This window comes from Trachinotus anak, unplaced genomic scaffold (genome assembly GCF_046630095.1).
Source record: "Trachinotus anak isolate AG129_WGS33_773 ecotype Australia unplaced genomic scaffold, CSIRO_AGI_Tana_v1 ptg000053l, whole genome shotgun sequence".
Classification (NCBI taxonomy): Eukaryota; Metazoa; Chordata; class Actinopteri; order Carangiformes; family Carangidae; genus Trachinotus; species Trachinotus anak.
This window is the reverse complement of record NW_027273904.1, coordinates 1-27308: the sequence shown is the minus strand read 5'-3', so window position 1 is coordinate 27308 and position 27308 is coordinate 1. Positions and strand designations below refer to the sequence as shown.

The following is a 27308-nucleotide window of genomic DNA, read 5'->3' as shown; positions in this document are numbered from 1 at the left end:
GCATCAAGGGACTACAACTGACAATGCAACAGGAAGCAGGATTTACTCCTAAATAAAAAGCCAATCATTTGCTTTAATGTACTCACCAGATTTGATATATGATTCTTAAACTTCAATCCAAGTGCCAAGTTATTTGTACAGCCTGACTTTTTCAATATTGGAGCCACTTTTAGTGGCGATGATGAGATAATTCAAATCAATATTTTTGGCCCTAGAGAAAAGCATAAATTGAGATCTGTCTGCATTTAAAACTAACTTACCTTATGGTTATTGAAACAACTTCTGAATCGGTACAACAGAGCTGGAGAGATTCTAGAGCAGACTGTCCAGTATCCCTGTGCAACACACAACAGTCATAGTAAAACATGGTGGAACCAGCTTCATCAAAACCAGTATTATTACAATTATAATTAATGATCAACTGGATCATTCATGGCAATCAGAATAAAATGTAAATGTCATTTTGATTGCACTGTGCTCGTTCATCAGCCTACAAAAACACAGGCAGCTGTAACTAGGTTATCATCTTACAGTTATGTAATATATTACCTCTGTATGAGTCTGTTTGAACTGATTCTGATTCACAGGTGTACAATCAAAATTGCTCGGTGCACACATGTCATTAATCCAGTGGTAGTTTTTTGTGTGCAGAGTAAGAACATTTCTACACACATCTTAGTGAATGAGGGCCAGTGTTCTGAAGGTAGAAGTGGACGCTGACTGCGTCAGGGCTCTGACTGCTTCAGGGTTGATGCAGGTATGTGTGCTATGGCGGAGCAATGTGGAGAAAAAGACAGAGGGTGAACAAGCGAGGAGGAGAGAAGGAGGAAAGCTGAGAGGGAGCGTGTTAGAAGGAGAGAGGACCTGCAGGGCAGTGACAGCAGCTCTGAGGAAATGCTGCTGCAAAACAACCTCTGCAAAAGTGAACAAGCGCCATATGAATGAAGATTTGTCTTTGATGTGTGACATTTAGCATGATGACAACTTCCTGCACACAGGAACTTATTCTTACCTATGTCTAAACCACGTGATGTTGCGTCCATTCAATGTATGTTTAATTTCCTTGAATGACAGGTTTTCAGATCTGAGAGATTTCAGACTTGTAATAATTATGACGTGGATATTGTTGCAAAAATCCGGTGTTGTGATCAACCTGAAGAGTGAGGCAGTGGCTCAGAGGGAGCAGAGAGGCATTGGGATGTGCAGAGGCAGAACTGTTAAAAAAACATGATGACTTTATTGGTTGGATTTTTATGTTAGAGCAGCATGAGCTCACCACTGAGGACAGACTGTTTTCCGGGAAGTTGTGGTTTCACTTCCTGTATTATTGAAGAGGCAACGGCTCTTTACAGAAACCCAGCATCAGAGTCTGTGCACGCTACAACCAATTCAATGGACAGCAAACGGCTGAAATCTGCAAATTATTGGCAACGCTGTCAACTTACATAAAAAACATGTCATTGTACAGTATGCTTCCTCTTAAGTGGCATTTACCTCTGCAAGAACATGTATAATTATCACATTTTAAATCTCCAGGAACAATAAACAACAGTCTGATATATTTAAAATGTCCAAATATAGAAACAGGGATGAAACAAAGGGAAACTGTCTGAACACTGATCAATGTCAGATTCAGTCAAAAAGGAAAAGAAAAGGTAACACTGTGACACCGTTTCAGCTAATGTATTATTATTAGTAGTAGTAGTAGTAGTAGTAGTAGTAGTAGTAGTAGTAGTAGTAGTAGTAGTTTTCGTTCTTGCAGTGAAGTTCTTTTACTTTGGTCTTTTGGTAAAGACACACACACCCTGCTGTGTTCTCCTGGATCTGAATCCTGCAGTAGACATGTGTGGAGAACGTTCTTCCCATTTGTCTTAACGAGACTGAACTTGTCCTTAAAGCGTCCACTTTCCTCCTCGGGGTAGACGGACATCATTAGAATCCTTCTGACATCAGGAGAACCACACCACCTCTTCACATCCCGCCACGGTGCTGTGACTGGGACACCTGAGTGGAACAGCAGTAATGTTGTTAGTTGCAGCTGTTTTTCAGTCAGAAGGACTGATGTGAGGCTGGGAACCTGAAGCCAAGTCTCTTCAGAGACGGGAAACTGGTTCATGTCAGAGTCTGGTTTCATGCATCAAACCTCCTCATTACCCCTGTACTTCTGAGCAATGCTTTGCATATTGAGCAGACTGCAGCTTTGTGAGCTCTTCATCAGCAAAACAAGTCAGAAGGAGTCAGTGAACCTCTGAAGGACCTGGTTACTGTATCAGCTGCTCATAAATCTGATCTGATCTTCATCTCACTCACAGATGTAGACGAACACGGGGTCTCTGAGCTGACGTCACACACACAGTTATAATCTCTGTGTGTTTGTTGAACTCAGTCATTAAACAGTCAGTGAAGCTTGGATCTACTAACTGTTGAACCTGAAACCAGCTCTTCAGTAGCTGCTAATCAGACCTGCACCTGGTTCAGGTCTGAGGTCTGGACCAGTCTTCTTATAGAGCTTCTTCCTCTCAGACAGAGTCTCAGGATGTCTGGTCTCAGTCCACAGCAGCTCTACTGGAGCCAGGTCTGGGCTCTGACTGGACCACTCCAGAAGGTGGATTTACTCTGATGTTTAGGATCACTGTCCTGCTGTATCAGCAGCTTCTCCTGAGCTTCAGCAGGTGGACAGACACCCTGACATGATCCTGAAGAGACCTTGATAAACCATGATGTGGGGCTGTCCAGGTCCAGATCCTGATGCTCCCTCCACCTGCTCCACCTGTGAGGGGAGGTTTTCATGTTGGTCTGCAGAGACCTGTGTACACCACACATAGAGCTGCATGTTCTTCACACATGTGATCGAGAAGCTCGAGGGGCTGACCACAACTTTTGCCTGATGTAAAACCAGAAGAGGCGAGTAGAGCGGCGTGGAGCTGGTGTTATGCAGAGGGAGGGGCCTGTTAGTCCTGTTAGTCGATTGCAGGAATCAGCCATCGTGATTTCCTGATCATTAGCGGTGCAGCCCAGTGGGTGGTGGTTTGATGCCCCGCCCCCCTCAGTGCCTCCCTGTGCTACTGCATTGGGATATAAAGTGTTATTACAGGAAACCACAGGAATGTGCTACAGCTGATGACGGGACAGTTTCTCACATGGGTATATTTTCATTTAAACAGGCTTCCCTCCCTCTGGCTCTCACGTCATTTCTGAAATATCTCATAGAGCATACTGGTTCCTGGAGTGGAAGGACAGGGACCCAGGGCGTCTGTCCATCACGATTTCTCAGAGGAAAAAAAAAGGCATGAATGTCAAAGTGACATTTGTATTTGAAGTAAACCAAAGCTTCATAAGTGTCGGCACAACTGGAGTCTGTGTCTCTGCACCAGGGAAGCTGGTAAACTGTGAAAATGACCAGTGTCACAGAGAGCTTCACACAATGTAAATGAAAACATCCAGTGACAAAAGTATATGGATAGATACCTCAATGAAAGACAAGCACAGATTATTAAAAGAAAAAACATATCAACCAGGGCAGGAAGCATCAGTAAGATGCCTCTGAGAACAACTGTCTGTGTGTTCACATGCACTGCAGTAACCTGGTCACTGTCAGTCTGTGTATACATGCAGCAGGTCTGTTACCACCTTTCTTCTCTGCCCCTGACTCATTTTGTAAACGTGGCTCCCTGAGTTCACCTGAAGACCCACCAGGGTCTGTGAGCAGCCTGGTGTGAGCAGCCTGGTGTGGGCGGGGCCACAGAGGAGGAGAGAAACAGCCATATCCACATCACTACATTTTCATTTTTAAACGTTTTCTCTTTATCTAGATGCGCTTTTAGCTCCATATCAGAAGTTATCTCCATCCACACTAACACACCTGAAAACACAGATCATATGACCATTTGTGTGCACTGAGCATGTGCGAGCCGGTGTAAACAGGAAGCAGGTTGTCTCCTCTCAGTTGGTTAGTTCCAGTAAATCCTCTGAAGGAGGAACAGCAAAGACAGTTGTAGAGTTAAAATCCAGAACTGAACTGAACAACAGCTGCTGCAAAAACAACAAGGTCAGCAACACTTTAATTCATAGTAGTTGGAGCCACCGTGGGTGTCTACATCATCGTTTCCAAAGGTCTCTGTCCGTCCAGACTACAACACAACCCTGGAGTTTTAGACTAACACGGGTCCAGCAGCGTTTCTGAGAGTCTCTGTTTTAGAGGCTGAAGACTCTGGAGGAGAGTGGATGGTGGAGGAAACGGAGAAGAAGAGATGAGTTTAAAAGTAAAACATAGAGGAAGAGATGAACAGAGAAGAAGAGACGAGTTTAAAACTGAAACGAGTCATTGTGGGCGGAGCCTATGAGACATCCAGACACTGATCTCATTAATACAACTGTGAGAAGCAGACAGATTTAAAGGTTCACATCATCAGCGTAGCAACGATTACAGACACAGCCATCCAGGTAGAGAGAGAATCAGACTCTTGACCTATAAATACTATCTTGATATTCTCTAATCTATATCAGGACACGTGATATACATCTGGATATTTTTATTTTCTCTTCTAAAGTTCTTCATAAATGTCTAATTTAATCCTTTGATATGTTTAAACACTCTTGTTTACTGTTTATTCATTAGTGGTTTCTGTTGGAAACACTTCTTTATATCGCCCTCCTGTAACTGGACCCTGAGTAGTTAACAACAGAGCTGGAGTCAGTTAGCCTACCTTAGCATAAAAGCTGGAAGCAAGTGGAAACAGTCTGGTTCCGTCTCAAGAGTCAGTACCACAAAGTTCTGAAATGGTAAATGTCTAAAGACACTTTGATCTGTACAAGTGTGTCAGTGGTTCTCAAAGTGGGCTTCGGAGACCCCCAGGAGTCCTTAAGGGGGTTCCTGGGGAAAAGGGGAAGGATTCATTTTCACCTTATTTCCATCCATAACTAACACTGAAAGAGTGTTTAACTGTTCTGGGCAGGGACGGGGTCTGTGGTCTAATTGTGTCAGTTTAGGCTCCTTGATGTGAAAAAGTTTGAGAACCACTAATATAGGGTTGGATGATCTGATGGTCTTTTACATACATATCTTATATATCTCATATGTAGAACAAGAACCACCGTCACCAGCTGCAGTCCAAGACAGTGGAGTTGTAGTCCATCTGCTGGACAAGAGACCTGCACAGGCAGGACGACAGGAAGCAGGATGAGCCGGGGCTAGCTGGTTAGCAGCAAATGAAGTTTCAGACACTTACATATATCACCTCATGAATAAATACCAGCGCTGTTCAAATAAAAACTGAACTAAGCTAAAAGCATGATTGGTTGTGACATGATTCGTAAACAGATGCATTGTGGGTGAAGAGTATCAGTGAGCAGACAAACAACAGATCTGTGATCATTTCTAGCTCGGTATGCAGTAAAATGAATTTGTCTTTTTATTTGTGTACTTTATGTTCATGGTTGTGTCAAATCAAATTAACTAATAAATAAATCAACTTCAATTTGGGAATTTCACAATAAAATCAGAGCAGAAACAGGATGCAGATCGTGGATTGTGACTCTACTCAAAAAGATTGTCATTGGTCAGATCGCCCATCACTGCACTGACGTAGATCATCAGTCTGACCAGATGTTCACTGACAACTTCACCTACGTGACACTTTTGATCTTCCTGACTATGTTCACGTTTCAGATGGTGTTAGGGTCGGACACACAACCTCGTCAAACATTCATTAGAGTCCAGAGTGACCCTCTCTCTCTCTCTCTCTCTCTCTCTCTCTCTCTCTGTCTCCCTCTCTCTCTCAGGCGGGAGCTATAAGAAGATTGGATACTACGACAGCACTAAAGGCAATCTGTCCTGGTATGGGAATGACAAGTGGATAGGTGAGGCACATTCATCTTCCTCATCCTCTTTATTTTTCTCTTCATCACTGTCTCCTTCTACCTTCTAATCTCCTGTTTTCTCTGATCCTCTCTCCGTCTAATTCCTCCCTCCTTCCTCCTTCAATGCCCTCTATCTCTCTCTCTCTCTCTCTTTCTCTCTCTCCCTCCCACTCTCTTCATACGAGTTTGTTCATCAATCAGTCTGTCTGGTTTTATTTAGCATGTGGGAGCAGCGACGCCTCTGCTAACTTCTCACAGCTCAGCAGACATGTGAGTGATGCAGCAGTGAGCGGAGCCGCGGTAAAGCTCTGTAACGGGCCGATGAGCTGCAGCAACAGTTTCATTCCATTTGCTAATTGAACAAGAGAACCGGTTCAAAGCCACGACAGCAGCGCAGTAAACGGAAGATGCTGGTTGACAGTCTAAACAAAACAGGAGAAAGCAATCAGGGTGTCGGCGTAATGGGACCGCGCCCCATGAACTTGACTGTGAGGAATGAAATTGTGTTCCCTAATCAGTACACAGGGGAGCTCGGTGTGCGTCTTTATCGGCACTGCCTCCCCGAGCACTGACGAGATGCAGATCTGACTCTGGATAACACTCTGGAAGATGGGAGGATGGTCAAATGGGAATCGATGTGGTGGTGTTTGCTTGTTTGCTCGACTGTCTGTCAGTTAAAAGAAGAGAGTAGTGAGTGTTACGGGACGCTGTTGTTACACTGATGCCACATGACATTGTCTGAATGTGAGCTTTAATTTGAGGATGGACAGAGATAATACATGAACTATCAGCTGATACTGAGAAAAGATCTGATACCATTGCATTAAAAACTTAAAATTAACTGCTGTACACTACCAACCCTGCGTATATGATGATATATATGATATATATTGAATTGTATATATCTATGTATAAGATATATCAACATATAAATATTAAAAAAACATATTAAAATATTAGAGATAAAACCTAGTAGAAATTGGAACAATTTCATAAATTGACATATATGTCAATGTCATGTATGTATCTTATTTTGTAGACGTGTTGCAAAAATATACTGTATATCCATCCTGAAGCTCATTATATGTTGATAATATATACAGTAGGTTCCAAGAGTCTGACCACTCTCCCAGAATGAAAAGAGACATGTTTAAAATGAATGAGAAGAAAATAAAACATAATTAAAATGTACATGCATTTTTATCTGAACTTAGTTTTAATAAACATAGTGTATATATAAATTGAATATATATTGTCAACATATTATTTATATAAAACCCTACATACTGAACATGTTGCCTCTTCACTGTTGGGACCTCCAGTGTAACATGTTGTTGGTTTTGCTAACGGCTAACTCAAATGAATTCTTCTTTGCTGCTCTATAACAGTAGTTGCCAGTGGCCGCAGAGCACAACTTCCTGTGTAGACTCCTGTTTCAGAGCAGTGAAGAAGAACTGATTTCCAGAAAAACTGCTGTTTTACCCTGTTGTGAAACAATATAAAGTTTATTTCCATGATATCAGATCAGTGCACAGATTCTTGCACTCGCTGATATTTCACATTCTAGCATGGACACTAACTAACTCTTCTGATCATGAGCAGTATACATGCTGTCTGCTAGTTATTTTACAAATCATGTAGTGTGTCCTGCACTCTACATAGCCAGGACTTTCTGCTGATTTGAGTACAGTGTGAAAATCAACTCAGTGATTTCAACTTAACATAGGTAGTGTGGGTAGACGTCCCTCTCGTCTGCTGTCACTGTGAAGATGGAAGCGCAGATACGATGCTGGCTGTGGGCCAGAACGGAGTCTGTGTAACCAGACTGACAGACAGAAGGTCATCCCAGTGGCCTCTGGCTCTGGTATGACAACACCTGAAGGAGGGCTGCAGGACGCGGCAGCCTCCTGTGGTTTTGGTGTGCGACCCTGCGGCTGTGCTGCCTCCAGCGAGGCTGCCGGGGACCATCTGGCCTGGTGTTTGGAAGTCAGCAGATGCTTTCAGACAGTGGACAAGCTGAGTTATACTGTAGTTGAATGTGTGTGACAGCCAGATGTCCTCCCTGCGTCCTTCCTGCTGGTGTCCTGACAGAATGAGGCCTCCACCAGGAGATCAGGACTTGTTTGTGGATTGGTTGCTACATGCTGCTGTGTCACAGCTCTGCGTTCAGTTCAAGACATATTAGTTCCTCCATCTTATCTTGTCTCTACAGTCTCTACTTCCCCTCTTCTTCTTCCTCACTCTTCCTCTTTAACTTCTCATCTCCTCTCTCCGTCTCTCTCACTTTTTTCCCCCCTCTCTTTATTCACAATCTCATCCCTGCTGCTCCCTCATTCTTTTGGTCTCCTTGACAACCATTGCTGCATCACTGCCTCTCTCTCTCATATTGCCGTGGTAACCATTATGGGGCCAGTCGCCATGGTAACATACTGTCCCGATTCCACCATCAAGGGCAGGGAGAGGTATTAGTGTTGGAGAACACATTTTCCCAAAGGACACTCGCTTACACACACACACACGCGCGCACACACACACACATACATGCGTATACCTTGTATATGCCTTCAGCAAACACTTACACCCACTCACATGCACAGTATTGAATCTATGAGTTATGGTTGTGGCTCTGTACGTTTCCACAGACGTTACAGTTGTAAACGAGCTGAGAAAGAAGGAAACAGAGGTGAAATCACATCACCCTTAAAAATCTACATGACTGGAGAGTGGTCACACCTTTGTTACCTGAGCTGCTGCAGAAATGATGTTGTTGTCTTTCAAGGAAACAGGAAAAAGAGTCTGCAGTCGCTCGGGCACAGCTGTGTTTTGAATCGAAGGCTAACATCTGCATGCTAACAAGCTCACAATGACAACGTGAACATGCTGAGCTTCACAATGTTAGTTCAGCTTGTTGGATAAAAGAAATTTTGACTTGATGACGAAAAAGTCAGAGCATCACTGAAGTGATTACAGTTCACCCTGAGAGGACGTGATTGTCTGAGACCTCCAGACATTTTCACTAAAGTCTCAGCCTCATGGTGGCGCTGGAGGAAGAGTCAGGGCGTCCCCAGTCATTCGGTTCATTGTTTGGGCAGCGTGGATACAGTATCTGTACCTGATTCCATGCCAGCCTATCCAGTCTGGATAGACTGACCACCAGCATGGATGGAAATGAGTCATTTGGACAATGCACATCGGCCTCAGCACACTGAAAAGATGTACACTCGTGACACTTTGCTACTCTTAGTTTGATGTTTTGACTGTCCTCTTATGATGCAGACACTTCTACATATTTACTCACTACTGGCCAGACTGCCAGGAAATTTAGTAGCATTATTTGTGGCCAGCTTCATCGTTGTCTTTACAGTACAAGAGGTTATAATCTGTCCTCTGAGCAGCCATGTCATCAGGGCAGACTGGAGGCTTTCAGTGAGTCGCTATAGGAAAGTGATGAGACTTAGCTGATTCAGCTAGTTGAGCAGCTAAAGTGTGACTTAACGTTGGTGTTTGTCTCCACCTCTGGAGACAGATGTTGGTGAGTGAAGGAATGAGGTTTGATGGTGAACTCACATTTCTTCTAGACTGGTGAGTAAACAGCTGTTAATGCTAACATTAGCAAAACATGCAAATCCTCCTTTAGTGACCTTTCCCCCATTATATACACAGGTCAAAATGTCCTGGATGTGAAAAAACGGTAGTGACCAGTACGAACTGTTTACACAGTCACCTGTCATTTAAAGAGCCTCTGATGAAGATCAGCTAACTGGCTAAATACACCTTAGACCTTGTCGGTACCGAGAGCCAGAGTTAGCATGGGCGCAACCACTAACACTGTGTCAGCCACTGCTGGTTACAAGCTAAGAGACAACATAAACAATTAAAAGATGCTAACTATGCTAACCTCTCTGATACATCTGTAATAATGTGGATGTGGCCTCAGTGAGGAAGAAAGAGTAGATGAGCTTCAGACCCAGTTTCTGAATTATTATTTTTTTTTCACTTTTTATGAGTAAAAACCACATTAAACAAAATATGAATCATAGCAGAGGATTTTTACAGAGGAACTTTAATGTGAAAGTCTCTGGTTCACAGGGACAGACAGTCCTCACCCCATGAATGCATGAATTCATGTAACTGTGCGTCCTCAAATGTAATATGACGTCACTATTTCTGATGTAATCTACAGAAAAACAATAGTCTTACACTCGGGCCGATACCATAGTTAGCATTTACTAACAGCTCAATAAAACTAATGCTACAGAGTGACTGTAATGAGGTGATGATAACAGGAAGTGTGATGGTGAAGGATCATTTTTATCCACCCTCTCTTCATCTTCCTCACAGTGGTGTGTGTTGTGAACCCTGAATATGACGTGAATCAGAAATAGCTGCTGTGTGAATAACAAACAGGGAGCGTTTGATGTAAGACTCTCAAAGTCGTCCTCTGAAGTGTGACACGTACGATCCTCAGCTGCACATGAGCCAGCAGCCTCCACAGCAACACATCTGTTACTATTCTGACCTTAAGACTCCATGGCAACATGGCTGTTATTAACATCTCATTCAAACACGCCAAGCTCACAGATCTCTTGCTGCATCGCCTCAGGCTCCTCTGTCACTGCTCCAGCTTCAGCTTAAGTAGGCACACACTCCTGTTCTCACACACACAGAGCCCCCGTCCTCAATGACATGTAAATTTAATGGAGGCCAAATCTCCTTAAATTCCTGCTCCAGTTTAGGAGAGTAGCTGAGTGTCTGTGGTGACAGATCAGCCACAGCTGCCTGCTACCTGCCGATACGTGTGGATATAACAGGACGAGTCTCCGCTCCACCTGCTGCTCCAGTCACAGTTTCAGTGGACAGGTTCGCCGTGCGTGGGAGGATTTCAGGCTGTTTCCCATGGGGGGGGGCTACGAGCAGCAGAACGTGGAAAGCTGTGTGTACGATAATGGTGACACCGTTTTGGCCTTCACACCAGTCTGTCACCATGGTCTATCATACAACACAGCTGATGTCACAGGAGTCTATAATTTAGCACTGTGCACAGTCAGACTCAGAGTGGACAGTAGAGACATCCTCTTTTTCTCCACCCCCGCCTCTGCCAACACGTCAACACCTGGAGCCATAAAACTGCAGATTCATGAAACTATGTGTTTGCACGAAACCCACAAACATTCACACACATTCTTGTCATCAGAATTATAAAGTCGCGCTGCGTTCACATGATTCTGTTTTATTAATCTCACTCATCACGAAACCGGACCCACGTGCACGAGCCTCATTTCCACTCCCACAGTTATCCATAAATGGATGAAGACTCTCCTTTAACCCATCAGTCTGCAGACAACAACACTGTCTGAGCCATGAGTTGTCAGACACACAAAAGCACAACAACACAGAAAAACAACTTCACTGACTGTCGGTGGATCACAGACAGGAGCTGATCAGTGAACTTTAGTTCAATAACTGTAAAGTCCTCTGACCTTCATCTTTCAGGACCAGAGTCTTCATCAGCCTCAAACTGAGACTACAAATATTAAAAGAGTCTGGAAACACTTCACACAGTGACTCACAATAAATAATGAGGACATCATATTTATATAAGTTCTCTGTTTAGTTTGATGTTAAAATGTGTGTCTGCCCTTTATTTTCACTTCACTGTATCATGTGATCCCAGAAGAGTGATGAGGTGATCACAGTCTCACAGTCTGTCTTCAGTGCAACCCGACTGGTGTCAGGGTGCTCAGAGATCTGGGGGTGTTACTCCTGTAGCAGCTAATGTATCCTGGAGGGACACTACACTCCACACCCCCAGGTTGTCTTTCATTCTCAGACCTGTAGTCTCCAGCCCCAGCAGCACTGTGAGCCACAAGACAACACCAACAGGTCTGAGTCCTGCAGCAGCACAACCCCCCAACACCACACACACAGGGGCACTCTTCATTCACAGGACGCAGCTCAGAGAAATGTCACCTCGAAGTTATTTCAGTCACAGCGAATGTCTCTGACTGTGTCCTGGCTGCTCTAACACACTGACTCTGGTGTGTCTGTGTGTGACACACGGTGTTGAAACATTACATTTGTCTGCTTGTATATTTGTGGCGTGAGATGAAGAGCAGATCAGATTTAAGAGGTCACCGGTGGGTTAATGCAGTGTGTTTGTCAGCGAGGCAGGAGACACACTGAATCGTGTTGTCCAACAAACAGGACGGAGGGAACCTCCGCTGAGTCTGAGTCAGTGGATGTAGACTGTGAGTGTAAACCTGCCACTGGCCGGTATCTGTCTGTTACATCTAAAGGACTACAGGAAACACCAAAACCTTCCAGCTGCAGCCTACACCGATTCGGGCCGTGCAGTCACACAGCGGACATTCAGTTTGTACGTGCAGTGTGGGGAAGCGTGTCTTCTGACCGGTGCTGTAAATCTTTCAGACATTTTGATGAGCTCACCACCTACACACGTTCCACCAAATCAAATTCCTACCTTACACTGTTTTGCACCGTAGCTGCGTGCTGTGCTCAGCGGCACCAACACGACTGTGATCGAGCAGAATGATAATGGCTGCAGCCGTTCTGCTGCGCTGATAGGTCTGGCTATGTAAGATGAGGAAGCATGTGGTCCTGACAGCCCCTGACTGCTCAGGATCCCAGTTCCACAGCCTTTGGTCGAGCTCTCAGATCTGACTCCCTCCAGCTGCCTGCTGACCTGCCACCACCACAAACTAACCACCACAGACCACAGCTACATGGATGCAACCTGCCAAGGGACTGCGGAGCTTCAGCTGACGTCTGTCCCAAGCTCGGCTGGTTGTGCAGAACACCATTAGCATCAGAGCGGAGGGCGAGTGATGGACGTCCATGTGTGAAGGCTACCTCTGCTCTCAATATCCTCAGATTTCATGTTTTCCTCTAAACAGAAGATGAAGTAATGATGAATAAGGATGAAAAGACTAAAACCCCAGTGCAGTTTATATAATTCAGCTGTATGTGTCTTGATGTGTATGTTTTTGTGCAGACTTCTTTGTGCAGCTCTGCAGAGGGTCAAGTCAAAGCTCAGTGCAGACCCTGTAGGATTCTTAGAAAGGAGTTCTGAGAATAAACGAGCATAAACATTCGCACATGCCACAATTTCTGTTTCAATTTATCTACTTTTAAGTTGATGAAATTAAAAAAGTAAGAGAGCATTAGATTTTAATGTCTGTCTGCCTCTTAATATGGGATTTACTCAAACTATACCACTGTATATGCCCCTCTTTAACAGCCTTGTAGCAGCGACTGCTCTGTTTGTGTTTAGCATGCATTCACTCTGTAATACACTATAATTTACTCCTGCGTACGCCGGCTATTATTTGCCTTAATTGCTTTGGGCAGGTTCATATTTATGAAACTGCGACGTGCAGACTAATTGATTAATTGATCAGCATGTGCTGAGGGTGGCTTGTTTTTGTTACGTATATGTGCTCAGTATCAGACGAGATCGTTTCCATTAGAGATGAAGAGAAGCCTGAGATTTAGCGGCGTACTCTGCTCACCGCAATCAGGGGGGAACCTAGACTCTGGGGGCCACAGGCAAAGAGACACACTGAGGCCCCTCTTTGCCTGTGTTCCTCTCCTAACAGTGTGTCTCTGTCTGCAACATGTACAATAACCGTTGCACCAGTTGCATTATGGTTATATTTAAGTCACGTCGATATGTAGCAGAGTCATGATCCTGCTGTTAGCTGAGCAGCTACCAACCCACTGTGGAGAGGCCGACCCAGGGACATAGAGCTCTCCGTGCTCTGGTGTAAAAGACAAGTGCTCCTTTTGCTGATGGAGATTTTCAGAGTGAAGAGGTCATCTCTGTACGTCCCAAAGAGAAATCTAAAGGTTGACAGAAGTACCTCAGTGAGATGAGAAAAGTAGTGTCGGTTGCAAGGTAACAGACATAAAAGTTGACAACCTGAGATAAGACAGGACTAAAGTTACCAAGTCCTCCCTTCCTGTCTTAACTTCTGCTCTATAAATGTTTTTCACCGTGGAATGATTTGTCCTCCTGTGCAAGTTCACGTGGTTTCGTCAGATCCTGCTCAGCTTCATCACCCTCTGCTTTCTAGGCCCGGGGCCCCCTGCAGACCAAACGGTGGTTATCGAGGAGTTTCGATACCTGTCCCAGAAGCTCTTTGTGTCCGTGTCTGTCTTTGCTGGGTTGGGAATCCTGCTGGGAATCATCTGCCTCACCTTCAACATCTACAACAGCAACGTCAGGTACAGAAGCTCATCTGTACTAATCAGTATTCTTATATGATCAATGGCTCAATCACTATATGGATATGGATGCTATTGTGATCAGTGGACTATCAGACAGCTGAATCCAGACTGACTGTGGTCTGGACTCCTGACAGACTGAATGTGACGGCAGGAAGATGACAGTGAGGGGTGTGTGTGTGCATGTGTGTGTCTATTGTAACACAGTACCTTTTTTTCATTGTGACCCTGAATTCTTTAAAGCTTTTTTTGTTCATATCAGTTGAAGTGTTCGGGATGAGAGCAGATGAAGTGTCAGTGATTGAGGTGTTCACTGTGAGCAGTTCAAGTGTGAGTCCTGAAAGTTTGACCCGTTTTGGTTGAAGAATAAACTGAGCTGTCGTGTGACAGCTGAAAGCAGTTGAAGTGTCAGTTAAAGCGTGAAAGCACACGACATGTCACCTTGTGCCTCTGCTCCAGGTACATCCAGAACTCTCAGCCCTACCTGAACAACATGACCGCAGTGGGCTGCATGATGGCTCTGGCTGCTGTCTTCCCTCTGGGCATCGACGGCCTCCACGTCCACAGGAGGCAGTTCCCTGTGGTCTGCCAGGTAGGTCCAGTCCAGACACACTGGTTCAGTCTCACACCTTAAACACCTTAAGTTTTCTACTTAAGTATAACACTTAAGGTTTTTACTTAAGGGTGTTGCACAGAATCTCTTAAAAGGTTTCCTTAGTTCAGGAAAAAGTTAGGAAATATACAGCAGTACAATTCTACTGTTTCTATGGAGACTGTTTGATTCCTGGCATGAGCTTGTGAAACCTGATGAGAAGATGGTAACATTAAGGAGAGAGCTTCTATCTCATCCTCATCTGGTCTTCACATTGTTCAGAGTTTAAACTCAGTGAGGGACCCGGCACTCTGCTGATCTGTGGACAGGAAACACGTCCATACAGAGCTGCAGGGACGTGACCAACCCTGAAGTCATCACCTGGCTCCCTCCACTAACAGCCAATAGGATTTCTCCGTTGTGTTTTGGATGAGTAGAGAAAATCAGCAACAGTTTCTGATGCTGACAGGTTTTGTTCAGCAGGATAATCTTCACTAATGACTCCACTTTATGATGTTTGAAGCCTAAATACAATCAGCAGCAGTAAAAAGCTCATGTTAGGCTATAAACCAACGACACCACGGTCACATGACTTCACCGTCACCACCACTAACCTTCAGCCTGTAGTTTGATTCAGCTCTGAGCTCTTCTACAAAAGCCTTTCCTCTGACAGAGTTAGTGACAGTTTGTAGAAACACAGCGAGGCTGTAAAGGTGGACTGGTGAGGAGATCGGTTTTCATGTTGGACTGATGACGTTTAACATCCCCAACAACCTCTGTCGTCTCATTTAGACACTTTTTTAACAGACGGAGAAGCTTCAAGAAATCAGGACTGAGGGATTTACTGAAAGATTTGATGTCAGAGAATCAAACCTGAAAATGTCTGAGCTGCTGTTAAACACAGACCTGATTTCAGCCCCAGGAGCAGGGGACAGGAAGTGATGACATGCAACTAGGTCAACTTTTCAGGTTTTGGGACTCACTGACCGGAGGAGCTGGGGGAGCACAGCTGTGGAAACTGGAGTGATCCGACTCTAGATGGTCGGACAAATCTTAAACTGACCTCACCTCTAAATATACTGTTTAGAGGTGTTGACAGTCTGTCAGCAAACTGACATGGCACAACCACCGTCTCCATGGCAGCTGATACACACTGTAAACGGAGGAGGCTGCTGGTTTGTGAAGTGAGAGAAAAGAGGTTCAGAGTAGATGTAAAGCTTCTTTAATCAGCGGAGGAACGAGTAAAGTCTGATGCTCTGTTTTTCAAGTTGTGTTATTGCAGCTGTTGTTGGCACAGCACCTTAAACCACCAATCACTGTTCAGTGTAAAGTTATCATCTGGAACGTCTCCTCATTAAATGTCTAAAATCAACCAGACGTCAGTTCTACATGTTGTTGAGTTATGTTCTTACATCATCACAAATGTTTCCACTGATTTTAATCATGGTAACGCTCCATTTCATTGGTCGTCTGTCAGTGACGTCATATCCGCTCTCCACATGTGTCAGACCTTGTGTTTGTTTGACAGAAACTCAAACTGACTTTGATCCAGTTTGAAGTCTCATGTTTCAGATCCTCTTTCTCCACCTCTGTGGTTTTCAGCTCTATATTTGAACCAGATGAAGGATTTTAGTGGATTAGTGGTTTGCACTAACACATCAGTTGTTGTTGGAAATTTACTTTGCAAACAAGTTGCTGTGTATTGCTGGCTCCACTCCCTCAGAGTCACACCAGATCCTCCGTCTTTCAACCCTCTCCGTGCTTTCGTTTAGCTCGTACCTGTCCTGGTGTCATCAGCTGTGCGATGCCTCAGAGGAGGAAGTTGAAGGTCATTTTTGAAAGGCTATTAAACGAGGCTGATGGTTAATGACTCGGGAGCTGCTGTGATTAATCTCTTTGATATGTTAGTCAGTTTAATTACCAAATCTTCCATCTCTTTTCTTCCCTGCTAGTTTCGCCTGTGGCTGCTGGGTCTGGGTTTCAGCCTCGCGTACGGCAGCATGTTCACCAAGATCTGGTGGGTCCACACCGTCTTCACCAAGAAGGACGAGAAGAAGGAGAAGAGGAAGGTAAAAGTAACAGGAATCTGAAGCTGACTCTGCTGACTCAGCTTTATGGGCCTTTCAGACAGAACACGGCGACGGCTCCACTGCACCTGAAACACATTATGGCCTCACAGAGCAGTCAAAGTTCAATTTGGCGCAGTGACAAAACGCTCGTGCAGACGAGGCATCCACCCAGGCACGGAGAGTCGACCTGAAGCTGTTGCTGTGGAAACAGCTTCACAAGCTGCTCTCTGTGCCTGAGGTCACTACAGCCTCTTCTTGCTGCTCACCTTCTTCCTCTTGTTAGCGGGGCTAATGCTAACGCTTCCCCCTGAGCACATGAAAGAAATATCTGTGTTAATGGAATGATAGACTCTAACCACAGCGGGAGCTTCCTGCTTGTTGGTGACGTGTCCTGTACAAGCTTGGAAAACTCCACCTATGTCTGCTCTGTCTCCACGACTCCCCAGGACAGTGAGCTGACCTGAGGGCAGCACAAATCACGTTCTGTCTGAAAGCCTCATTAGGGCTGGGGGGTCAGGGTGAGGGAGAAGGAGTCAGAAGCTGACAGGCAACTCAGACCACAGGTGAGATTAATGGTTTGCTTATTCTTATGAGAACGAGGGCCTCAGGGGTGAGGACCAAAAGGGTTGATTTGCAAATGTACGTCAGGTGAACTCACCTTCCTCAGGTGAAGAACAATCTGAGACTTTCCCGTGCAGGGCCTGGGGTAAGGGGGTCAAGTTCAGGAGGGGAAATCTTCTCCTTCTTCTTCTAACTGTAAGCTTCTTGGACTGGCTCTAAACATTAGCATGAATTCGTGGTCAGCTCCACTGTGCAGGTCCTGGCTGTTGCTTAGAGAACAGATACGATTCTGTGGGAATAAGGACGGAGCCTATTTAAAGTCCATGAGAAGTGGATGCTCAACTGTTGCCAAGCGACACTGGCTGTCGGAGGAGCGAGGTAGAGGCTGCAGGGTGAGGATGCTGCTGAGGCTGTCAGTGTGTGGATGAACAGTGCAGATCATGGTTTGGTAGCAGAGACAGATCAGATCCCACTGCCCCCTTTGTATCTGTTTCCAGCCCGAAAGCTTTGATCCAGTGAAATAATGCAACAAAATCAATAAGCACTTTACCGTGTTGGAACTGTTCCCACAAACTGTGTGTGTTTCTGAGGCTGAATACATGAAGGAAGAGCGCTGCTCCCGGTGCGCTCTCATCAGGATGGCCTGTTTGTCTCTCCTCCTGTCATGGCCCGGTGCTCTGAGGCCAGATCGGCTTGGCCTCACTTAGTGATGGATCATTGTTTTCTCGTTCAGCTTAGTCCAGTCTATTTATGGCTTCATAAATCCCACCCTCACAAAATCAGAAAGAGAGTATTTGTGCCTTTTTCCTGATCCCTCGCCGTGCCGCTGTAGTGACCACCACCCCTCCTGTTTCCCAGCAGCACCTGGAACCATGGAAACTTTACGCCACCGTCGGCGTTCTGCTCGGCATCGACATCCTGTCTCTCATGATCTGGCAGATTGTGGATCCTCTGCACATCACAGTGGAGGTATGATCATCCATTCATTGTTAACTCCCCCCTAGAGAATGCTCCTTATGTCATTAAACATGTCACCTGGTATAACATTAGATGAACTGGGAAGAAACTGACAAAACAATAAAACAAGTGAAGAAGACGATGTTACAGAAGCTTAAGGCTGTCAATATGAAAATGAAATCAAAGGGAAATTTACATTTCTCTGCACATGATGTATGAGACAATAAAAAAATGGCAACCTAAACATTTGAATTGGAAATTCAATTCCAAGTTACAAATCCAGTGTGAAAATTCATTTTTAAGTTTAAGTCATCTTGCAAATATTTCCCTTTTTTAAATAAATGTCAGAAGAGAGGCGCTGACCTGTTGTTACTAGAGCTCCAGAGAGAAGCCTCAGAGAGGAGATGTAAAACTACACTGAGACTTTTGGTTCTTAAAACCACAAATATATCTTCTGATGGAAATCAACACTTCAGATAAAACACAGGAGAACTTAAAATATGGGACCTTTAAAATGACTTGTTTGGTGTTGAAGTTGCACTGCTTCACTGTTTTTCACCTGTGTGCAGAAATTCACCAGAGAAGCCCCGAAAGGAGACCTGGACGTTTTGATTCAGCCTTTACTGGAGCACTGCAGCTCAGAGAAGATGAACACCTGGCTGGGTGAGTGGACCCCCGCCTGTTCCTCTGCACCTGACTTCCTGTGTAACACCACAGCAGTGGTTGTGCAGTGACTTTAAAAGGACTTTCTAAGTGAACTTTAAGTAGCTGCACAGGCTTCAGCTCAGGTGAACCACAGTGTCATTACAGGCCCTGCCTTTCTGCCTGTTCTATCAAACCAAACTGCATTCTGCCTTATTTTCAACTGATATAACTAATCTTGCTATTAACATAAGTTATTATGCAATATGACAAGCTAATAGCATAAATAATAGCCTATTGGTTAAGCCTCTGGAAATGCAGGCTCATAACAAGATGATGGAAACAACAAGTAAAGGAGACAAATTGTTCTCTATCACATACCTCTAACTTTCACAGCATGATGACAAGAAGTGACACAAACATCTGGCTAAAAGTTAGAGGGTTAGAGTAACAGGGCGTCCTGCCAGCCGAATGGGTGGAGCTCGTACCACATGGGCTCAAATGCCCTGAGCAGTGATTCTCTGTTTGGACTCCCAGCCGGACCATTTCCTGTCTGTCTCTACATCTAAGAGAGGAAGAAAATGGCCAAAAAATTAACTTAAAAACAAGAGTAACAGAGTAACAAACAGCAGCATTTGAAAAATGTAAAATCACTGCTACTGTGAGAACTTCACAGGGAGTCCTCACAGCTGCCATCTTGCCCCCCTGCAGGCGTGGTGTACGGTTATAAAGGTCTGCTGCTGCTGCTCGGCATCTTCCTGGCCTACGAGACCAAGTCCATCTCCACAGAGAAGATCAATGACCACCGTGCTGTGGGCATGGCCATCTACAATGTTGCTGTGAGTAAACTTAGCGTGTGTGTGTGTGTGTGTGTGTGTGTGTGTGTGTGTCATGTCGAAGAGAAAAATATGGCCGCAGCTGAAGGAGAGGTCACAGAATGACCAGCCCTCTAAAAACAACACAGGTGTGCCATATAAAACACCAATGATAATATCAATACATTTATTTAATGATTGGTAAGGAGATAGCGACTCTCCGGGACCACTCCTCCTGCCCTGCGTGGCCGTGGCAGTCGCTGCTGCTGCTGCCAGCTCTGTCTGTCGATGTAGTTTGCCCTAGATAACGACCATTAAGATTTCTCTTCATTATAAATTCATTTCTGATTTATTTTCAACAGAAACTGTCTCTCTTTTCTTAAGTTACAGTGTGTTGAGTTCTCTGGGCCACCGTGGAAATGGTTAAAAAATATGTTCACGATATCATGTCTGTGTCATTTTCAGGTTGAACCTAGACACTGAAACCATAGTGAAAGGTGCCAGTTCTATGTGATGTTGCTGGTGTGATGTCACTGTGACATCATCAAGTCTTAGATATTAGACAATGCTGCTGGAAGACCTTGATCCAGAGGCTGAGATATCCTGATCTTTACCAACTAGTATGGGTCAAGCTAAAGAAACACTGGATCAGACATGTCCCATAATCCTCTGCACATTAAAGGTCCATATTTTAACTTCTCCAGTGTTTTATCTGACGTGTTGATCTCCATCACAAGACATATTTGTGGTTTTAAGAACCAAAAACTATCACAGTGTAGTTTTATATCACCTCTCTCAGGCTTCTCTCTGGAGCTCTACTAACAACAGGTCAGGCAGCCAATCAGAAGAGAGGATCTGAGCCTCAGAACGGGACCTTTAAACCTGGTTTTAACCCAAACTAATTTTCCCATTTCACATTTTTTAAGATGGAATTATTACGTAGAATCATGCCCATGTGATGCAACCAAAATCATCTTGTCTTTATACCTAGAAAACTTCATCAGGCTGTCTGTGTACATGGTGGACTGGTCCTTTAAAAGACCACTGCAGGGCACTCATGATTCTCCTGTAATATAAGCTGCACTGCATCCACTCATAAAACACTGAATATAAGTTTGACATCATTGTGGGGATGAAGGTTTGCTGCTGTGGGAGATGCAGAGAGACCTCTGCACCATCAACATGTATTTATACCTAGACTTGCTGCAAGATGACTTGCACAGCAGCATTCATTCACCACCATGGTACAAACTACTGCCACCAGACAGTGAATGCACCATTGCAGGGTAATTTGGGAAATAAATGTGAAAACCAAATGTTCCTGTGGACTGTGACTCTGTGACAGCCAGCCCGTCTATATATAGGCTCCGTATGAAAAGGCTGATCAGTGTGTGTTTGTAGCTGCAGCCAGATGTAATGTGTTTGTCAGGACCGTGCCTCTCTGCGGGCTCCGCGTTAGTCTGCAGACTTGGTCTTTCACTTCCAATCCTTCAGCAGCTCGGCCTCTCTCAGCAGGCGCGGCGACTTCTTCTGTGACCTCTCCTCCTTTGTTTCACGCTCTGCTGAGGCAGAGCACCGCCGCTCACCTCCAGCCCAATTTGTGGGCTTAAATGAGGGCAGAGCCGGCCGGTGGGCTCTGCAGCACAGCATGTGTGTGTCCTTAATGACAACGCCACCACATTCTCACATTGTGCATGAGGCTCTGCAGCATGGCCAGAAACCACAGAGACCTGAAGTGACAGGGCTATGGTGATGATGATGATGTGGCCTCATCATCAGGAATAAAGTCACATGTCAGAACTCCTCACAGACACATGTTCCACATCTTTGATCCATATACACACACATTCTTCTTCTTCTACCACTTCTGCAATTTCAAATAGCTCACATTAAAATTGCATCATTTTAGTGCACAAACTGACCACATCACAAAGCATCACAAAGCATCACTAGCAGTACTAGCATCACATAGCATCGCAGAGCATCACGTAGCATCACAGAGCATCACGTAGCATCACGTAGTATCATGTAGCATCAGACACATCATGTAGCATCACGTAGCATCACGTAGTATCAGACACATCACGTAGCATCACGCAGTATCATGTAGCATCACTGAACATCACATAGCATCACGTAGCATCACAGAACATCATGTAGCATCACGTAGTTTAGTTTTAGGATTTTTCAAACATTGAATCAGAATTAGCTTAAACATCACTGGTCTGGATTGTTTAAATGTGTCACTAATGTGTCACTCTGGTGCATCTACCAGGACGCACGAGTGGAAGGCACAGAGTGGAAGTTCAGCAGTATGTTTCATAAGAGACCGACCTCCTGTAAACAACGAGCCCACAGGTCCTCTCTCAGCAGTTTATTATGACCCATAGTTACTGTCACTACAGTGCTGATGTTTCCTGTTATTTCTTGTCCAGTGTAAAGAGCAACACAGTATATCTGTGATAAGTTAATACCGGCTCATGATATCAGCTGTCTGATTGATCAGTTGGGCTTCGAAGCACTATTTCTCGAATTCCTCAAAGCACAGGCAGAGGAGGTCTAACTGAGACCAGGTTTCTGGAGGGTATTTATCTGCCCGGTGTGAATAACTCTGACATCCTCCCCTCAGGTGTTCTTTAAAGGCAGCGCTGCTCCGTGTGTCTGTAATTGGCCGAACCCGTCGGCCCTGTCTCACAGTCAGATGAAGCTCAGCTCTTTAATGTGCGTTCAAGAACAAGACGCTCCTTCACTGACATTTCACTCGACAAATTGTAAAGTTTTCTGCTCTGCATGACAATTTAAAAGAGAGAGTGAGGCATCTGCGCTGCTGGTTTCAAATGCCAGTCATGCACACGCACACACACACACACACGCACACACAGACTCAAAGTGGCTTTTTAATCAACACCATCTCCAGGACAGCTGATTTTGTCATTTTTATTCCCGTTGTCGTATTTTAATTCATCTCAGAGGATTATCCATTATGCACTGAACCCAATTTAAGCCTAAAGTGAGTGGGTGAAATGCAAATTTTTACAGGGGAAAAAATGCCTGTGTTTTGTCTCTTCTTCCTGCTTTGGTCTGTCAGATTACCCTCCCTCTTTAAAACAAATTAGTTTGATCCCAGAGCTGCTGTCTGCATGTGTTGGTTCGCTCCAGGATATATTTCTGGGATCTGCTACATGTTCTGGATAAAAAAGATCTGGCTGTTTGCTCATTCTCGAACAGGAAATGGTCCATGATTAATTTCAGGGACTAGAGAATGTAGTTTCAGTAAAAACTGTATTGGAGTTGACATCAGGAAACAGAAGAAACCACAAACATCTGCATGGTTCAATACAATCAGAGGGAAATCACAGATAGATATGGGCTGGACGTCTGAAACTGAATTCACAGAAACCTGCTGCTGTGAGTCTCGACTTAGCTGAAATTTGAAAGCAAAAACATTCGAGTCTCAACTTTTCACCAGGTCACGTGTCTAAGAATAGTCATCACCAGGTCTGTTCTCATTTATGACTGACTCTGAACTTCACCTGGACTTGAAACCTGACTTAGACTTGTCCTGACTGACGTGGACCCGTCCCGATAGAGTGAAATCATGTGATGGGATAGAGATAAAAAAAAAGGTTTCTCTGTACCGGTGGTTGTCATCCTTTTACAACTCTGGCCACTGCAAAATCTCAAAAATGTTGGTGGCCCCCTGTAAAAATACGAAGGCCAGATAAAGCTTTCTCAGAACACTTTCTTTATGCCTCCACGCCAGCACCAGCCAGAGCCAGAGGCAGTTTGTTTTCAGGTTGTCCAGCTGTCCGTCAGCCTCTGGATCAGTCTGAGTCGCAGAGGGTTGTTGTTAACCAGCTGTCCACTCTGATTCTCCATGGATGTTATGTTTTAGCGCACAGTCAGACTGAGATAGAAACAATTATATGGTGTGGTCTGGATATCATTGCCCTATTATTGTTTGTTTTGTCTGTGAAAACAAGCCCATAGAGGCAAATTACAATATATATTATATATTCATCTTCTGAACACTGCAGATAACTGTTTCACTGATCAGGAGATTATTATTGTTTCAATTTTATTCACTGATGAAAAATGTAATACATTTAATCAGAGCTCTCATTTCCTAAGGTTCCTCTTTCTTTGGTTTTCAGGGTGAATTTTTTTTTTCATCACAGTTGTCCTTCATGAAATGAACACTGGTGTGGAAACAGTCACTCTCTGGCTGAGTGACAGAGGTTCAGTCTCCCTCAGGAGACCCCGCTGCACAGAAATGCCATTTGTTCCAGTGGTGTGGCTGAAATGAATTAGACGAGTTGTGTGTGAGCGGAGGCAGGATTGTGTTTGTGCATGGCTGTGTGTAAGTAATGACACAGCTGAGAGAGGGCGGCTGCTGCTTCTATCGCCGCTCTGGATGAGATTTTTCAGCTTCTGCTCAGAGATGACTGGCTGTTGATCAATAAACATCGATTTCCAGCTTCACCTCCACCTCTCTCCTGTTTCATCTGACGCTCCATCTCTGTGTCGCTCACCCCTCCCCTGTCTGATCCGTCTGATCCGTCTCCTCCCTGCATCATCTCCTCCTCTTGTTCCTGCCGCCTCTCTATCCTGTTCTGTTCCTCTGATTCTAATCAAGACACAAATGAAACCTGTGTTACGAACCAGAGTTCAAATGACATGAAACAAGTCGTCAGGTAAACAGTCTCATTCAGTAAATCAAAGTGCAGGTGGACGGAGAACGAAGAACGTGTGCTGAGTGTTGCTGAGAATGTTGAGTTGTGTGTTTCTGTCAGTAGCTGGAGGACCTTTAGTTCACGATCAGTGTCAGGTACGGTGGCCCTGAGAGCTCAACACACTGTGCAAACAGACAAAACACAAGCACATTCAGAAAACATCTTCATCAGTTGGACCATCAAGGATCAGTCCTGACAGCAGCGGCAACAGGTCTGAGTCTCTTTGGTGCAGGTCATCCTCTCGCTCTCTCTCTCTCTCTCTCTCTCTCTCTCTCTCTCTCTCTCTCTCTCTCTCTCTCTCTCTGTCAATGTTAGAATAGATCATTTTTTTAAAAAGTGATGACACACTTGCACGGATGGATCATAACACAGTCACGTTCACCTGTTGTTCAGTGCTTTTAACTTCAGAAGTCACAAATCAGTGAACAGCTGCCTCCTGGGTGTTTTCTGAATGTGTGTGTTGAGCTCTCAGGGCCACCGTAGTCATGGTTCCTCTCTGTCAACACTTTACACTGGGACTGTTCATTCACTGGACGAGGTTCAAACTGACGAGGTGTTATTCTTCATGGCTGCGTCCTCCACAAACTGAACCTCATTAGCCTCCATTGTATTGGGCGGAGGCAGAAATCTCAGTTTGTAGGGTTAATAACACGACAGTGAGTAAATGTAAAATAAACAAAAACTAGAAATAAAGAAGAATTATGCTCAGGGTCTAAAATGAAACAGATGATCTTACAAGAAGACCCAGCAGAGGGCAGCATGATTCAGCTGAAGTCAGTGGAATGTTCGGCTGGACTGATGATTCTGTCTGGAGCTTTCACTTTAAATAACAAGTAACAAGGAGACGGGAGCAGCCAAACCATCAGATTATTCGGCTGTCTGCTGATTATTCTCTCCATCAGCCCATTAATGCTGCGGTGTGTCCAGAGGAAGATATTCAGTTCAGTTTCAGTTGTGTCTACAGTGTGTGTGCTCTGACAGACGTCCTGGGAGTGGAAGCCTGATGTTAGTGGGTTTCTTGTAAAAGAGGTTAAACACAAACACTTTTTATTTTCAACCCTGAATTTATGTCTTTAAATTCACTGGATAAACGCACAGTTATTTGGTACTAAAACAAGAGTTTTTCTATCTTTAACTGGAAGAAGGAGACATCAGCCAGGTACTGACGGGTCAGCTCACTCTGAGGAACCTGAACCTGCTCAGTTGTCCACAGGTTCTGGTTCTGGCTGAACCCACTGTCCCTCTTTGACTTGCAGCTCATGGTCACCGGACCTGTGTGTGGTTTCTTTCTCTGTCCACTGTCTCCCTCAGGTGTTGTGTATGATCACAGCGCCGGTCACCATGATCCTGTCCTCCCAGCAGGACGCCTCCTTCGCCTTCGCCTCCCTGGCCATCGTCTTCTCAGTCTACATCACACTGGTGGTTCTGTTCGTCCCCAAGGTAAAACCAGAGCGCCGTCGCCCTCTCATCATCTCCTCCCTGCAGATTACAGCAGCAGTTTAAGTGTCAGACGTAATGAATTGCCTTTCATCAGTGATCTAAGTCATCTGGGCTGCTGTAATATATCACATAATGACCTGTAGATTGGCCGCGCTGCGTCAGCATCGATCCCCGCTCAGGTCATCAGCAGCCTGCTCTGCTCTGTCAGCACCACAGTGTGTGTCTGTGTGTATTGGTCCACTCCTCTGGAGACCAGTTTGATTGGTCAGTGTTTTGCAGAGAGGAAAGTGGAAACACAATGATGCGTGATTCTGACACCATGAAGCTTTAACAGCCTTTTAGACTCTGAATCAGATAGAAGCTGTAAGCCGTCCTCGGGGTGATGACGGCTTACAGCCGTATCTATATATTTTGTACATTATTATATTGTTATTATCTTTCTAAATGTTTGTTATTGCAGTTTTTTGCAGCTTTCCTGTTCTCTGCACTGCCACTTTGCTGCTGTAACACTGTGAATTTCCCCACTGTGGGACTAATAAAATCTTATCTTATCTTATCTTATGTCTGTGGATTGCCCCATATTAAATGATAAAACTGACCCTGATGAACTCCTGTAGAGTAGTAAGAACTTGTGTGTGATCTACAGATGCGGCGTCTGATCACACGGGGTGAGTGGCAGTCGGACGCCCAGGAGACCATGAAGACCGGCTCGTCCACCAACAACAACGACGAGGAGAAGTCCAGACAGCTGGAGCGGGAGAACAAGGAGCTGCAGAAGATCATCCAGGAGGTCAGCGGCGTCTGCTTGTCTTGACCCTGGCCTCGGCCTGACCCTGAAGGCAGCACAAAGCTTTTAAATACAAGTCTTCAAAAATGTGACAGAGCAAAGGAAACATTTTTTTCCAGAGCTTTCAACCTCATCTCACAGTCTTCCTCAGCAGACAGAGTTTGCTCTGTCCATACTCACTTAACGTGATGACAGCTGAGGCATCTCCATGACAATGTTGCAAACGCTATCCACTGAGGAAGCCCATGAGATACGGCTGAAAGACATTTTTGTTTTTGTCAAACGTTCAAGGTGAAAAAAAAAACTTCACTTTGAGTTGGACACATTCAAATCCACTGATGTCTGTTGTTTGTGTGAAGGAAGAATCTCAGACAGCATAATGAAACTTCAGCATGTGTCTGGATCTTCGGCCCAAGTCTGGCCCATATGCTTATTCTCTGGTATTGACTGACAGCTGGAAGGTTTTCTCAGACAATCATGCTGTGTGTGGGCCAGATTCAGGCCGTGGAACCGGGCGTACGCTGGGCCAGAAGAAAACAAGCATGTGTCCCAAGTCTGGGCCAGATTTATTTTATCTCAGAATCTGGGTAAATGAAACCAGGACATGCA

At 44.8% G+C, this 27308-nt stretch overlaps 1 protein-coding gene across 3 annotated transcripts in view; it reads left to right on the top strand.

Annotated features, from left to right (window-relative positions):
- LOC139615466 (gamma-aminobutyric acid type B receptor subunit 1-like) overlaps positions 1-26741 on the top strand; it is a 48161-nt gene extending 21420 nt beyond the window's left edge. Inside the window, exons 8-16 of one of the 3 annotated variants that reach the window (XM_071473476.1) lie at positions 5782-5859; positions 13953-14103; positions 14563-14695; positions 16648-16764; positions 18184-18294; positions 18852-18945; positions 19636-19763; positions 25784-25912; positions 26559-26741. In XM_071473476.1, coding sequence (XP_071329577.1) covers positions 5782-5859; positions 13953-14103; positions 14563-14695; positions 16648-16764; positions 18184-18294; positions 18852-18945; positions 19636-19763; positions 25784-25912; positions 26559-26726 — 1109 coding nt within the window. In that variant the 3' untranslated portion in view covers positions 26727-26741. Of the gene's footprint in view, positions 1-5781; positions 5860-13952; positions 14104-14562; positions 14696-16647; positions 16765-18183; positions 18295-18851; positions 18946-19635; positions 19764-20204; positions 20630-25783; positions 25913-26558 lie in introns of those variants that run through there. The other 2 variants (XM_071473477.1, XM_071473478.1) reach the window with 2 other exon arrangements.
- Positions 26742-27308: the final 567 nt, after the last annotated feature.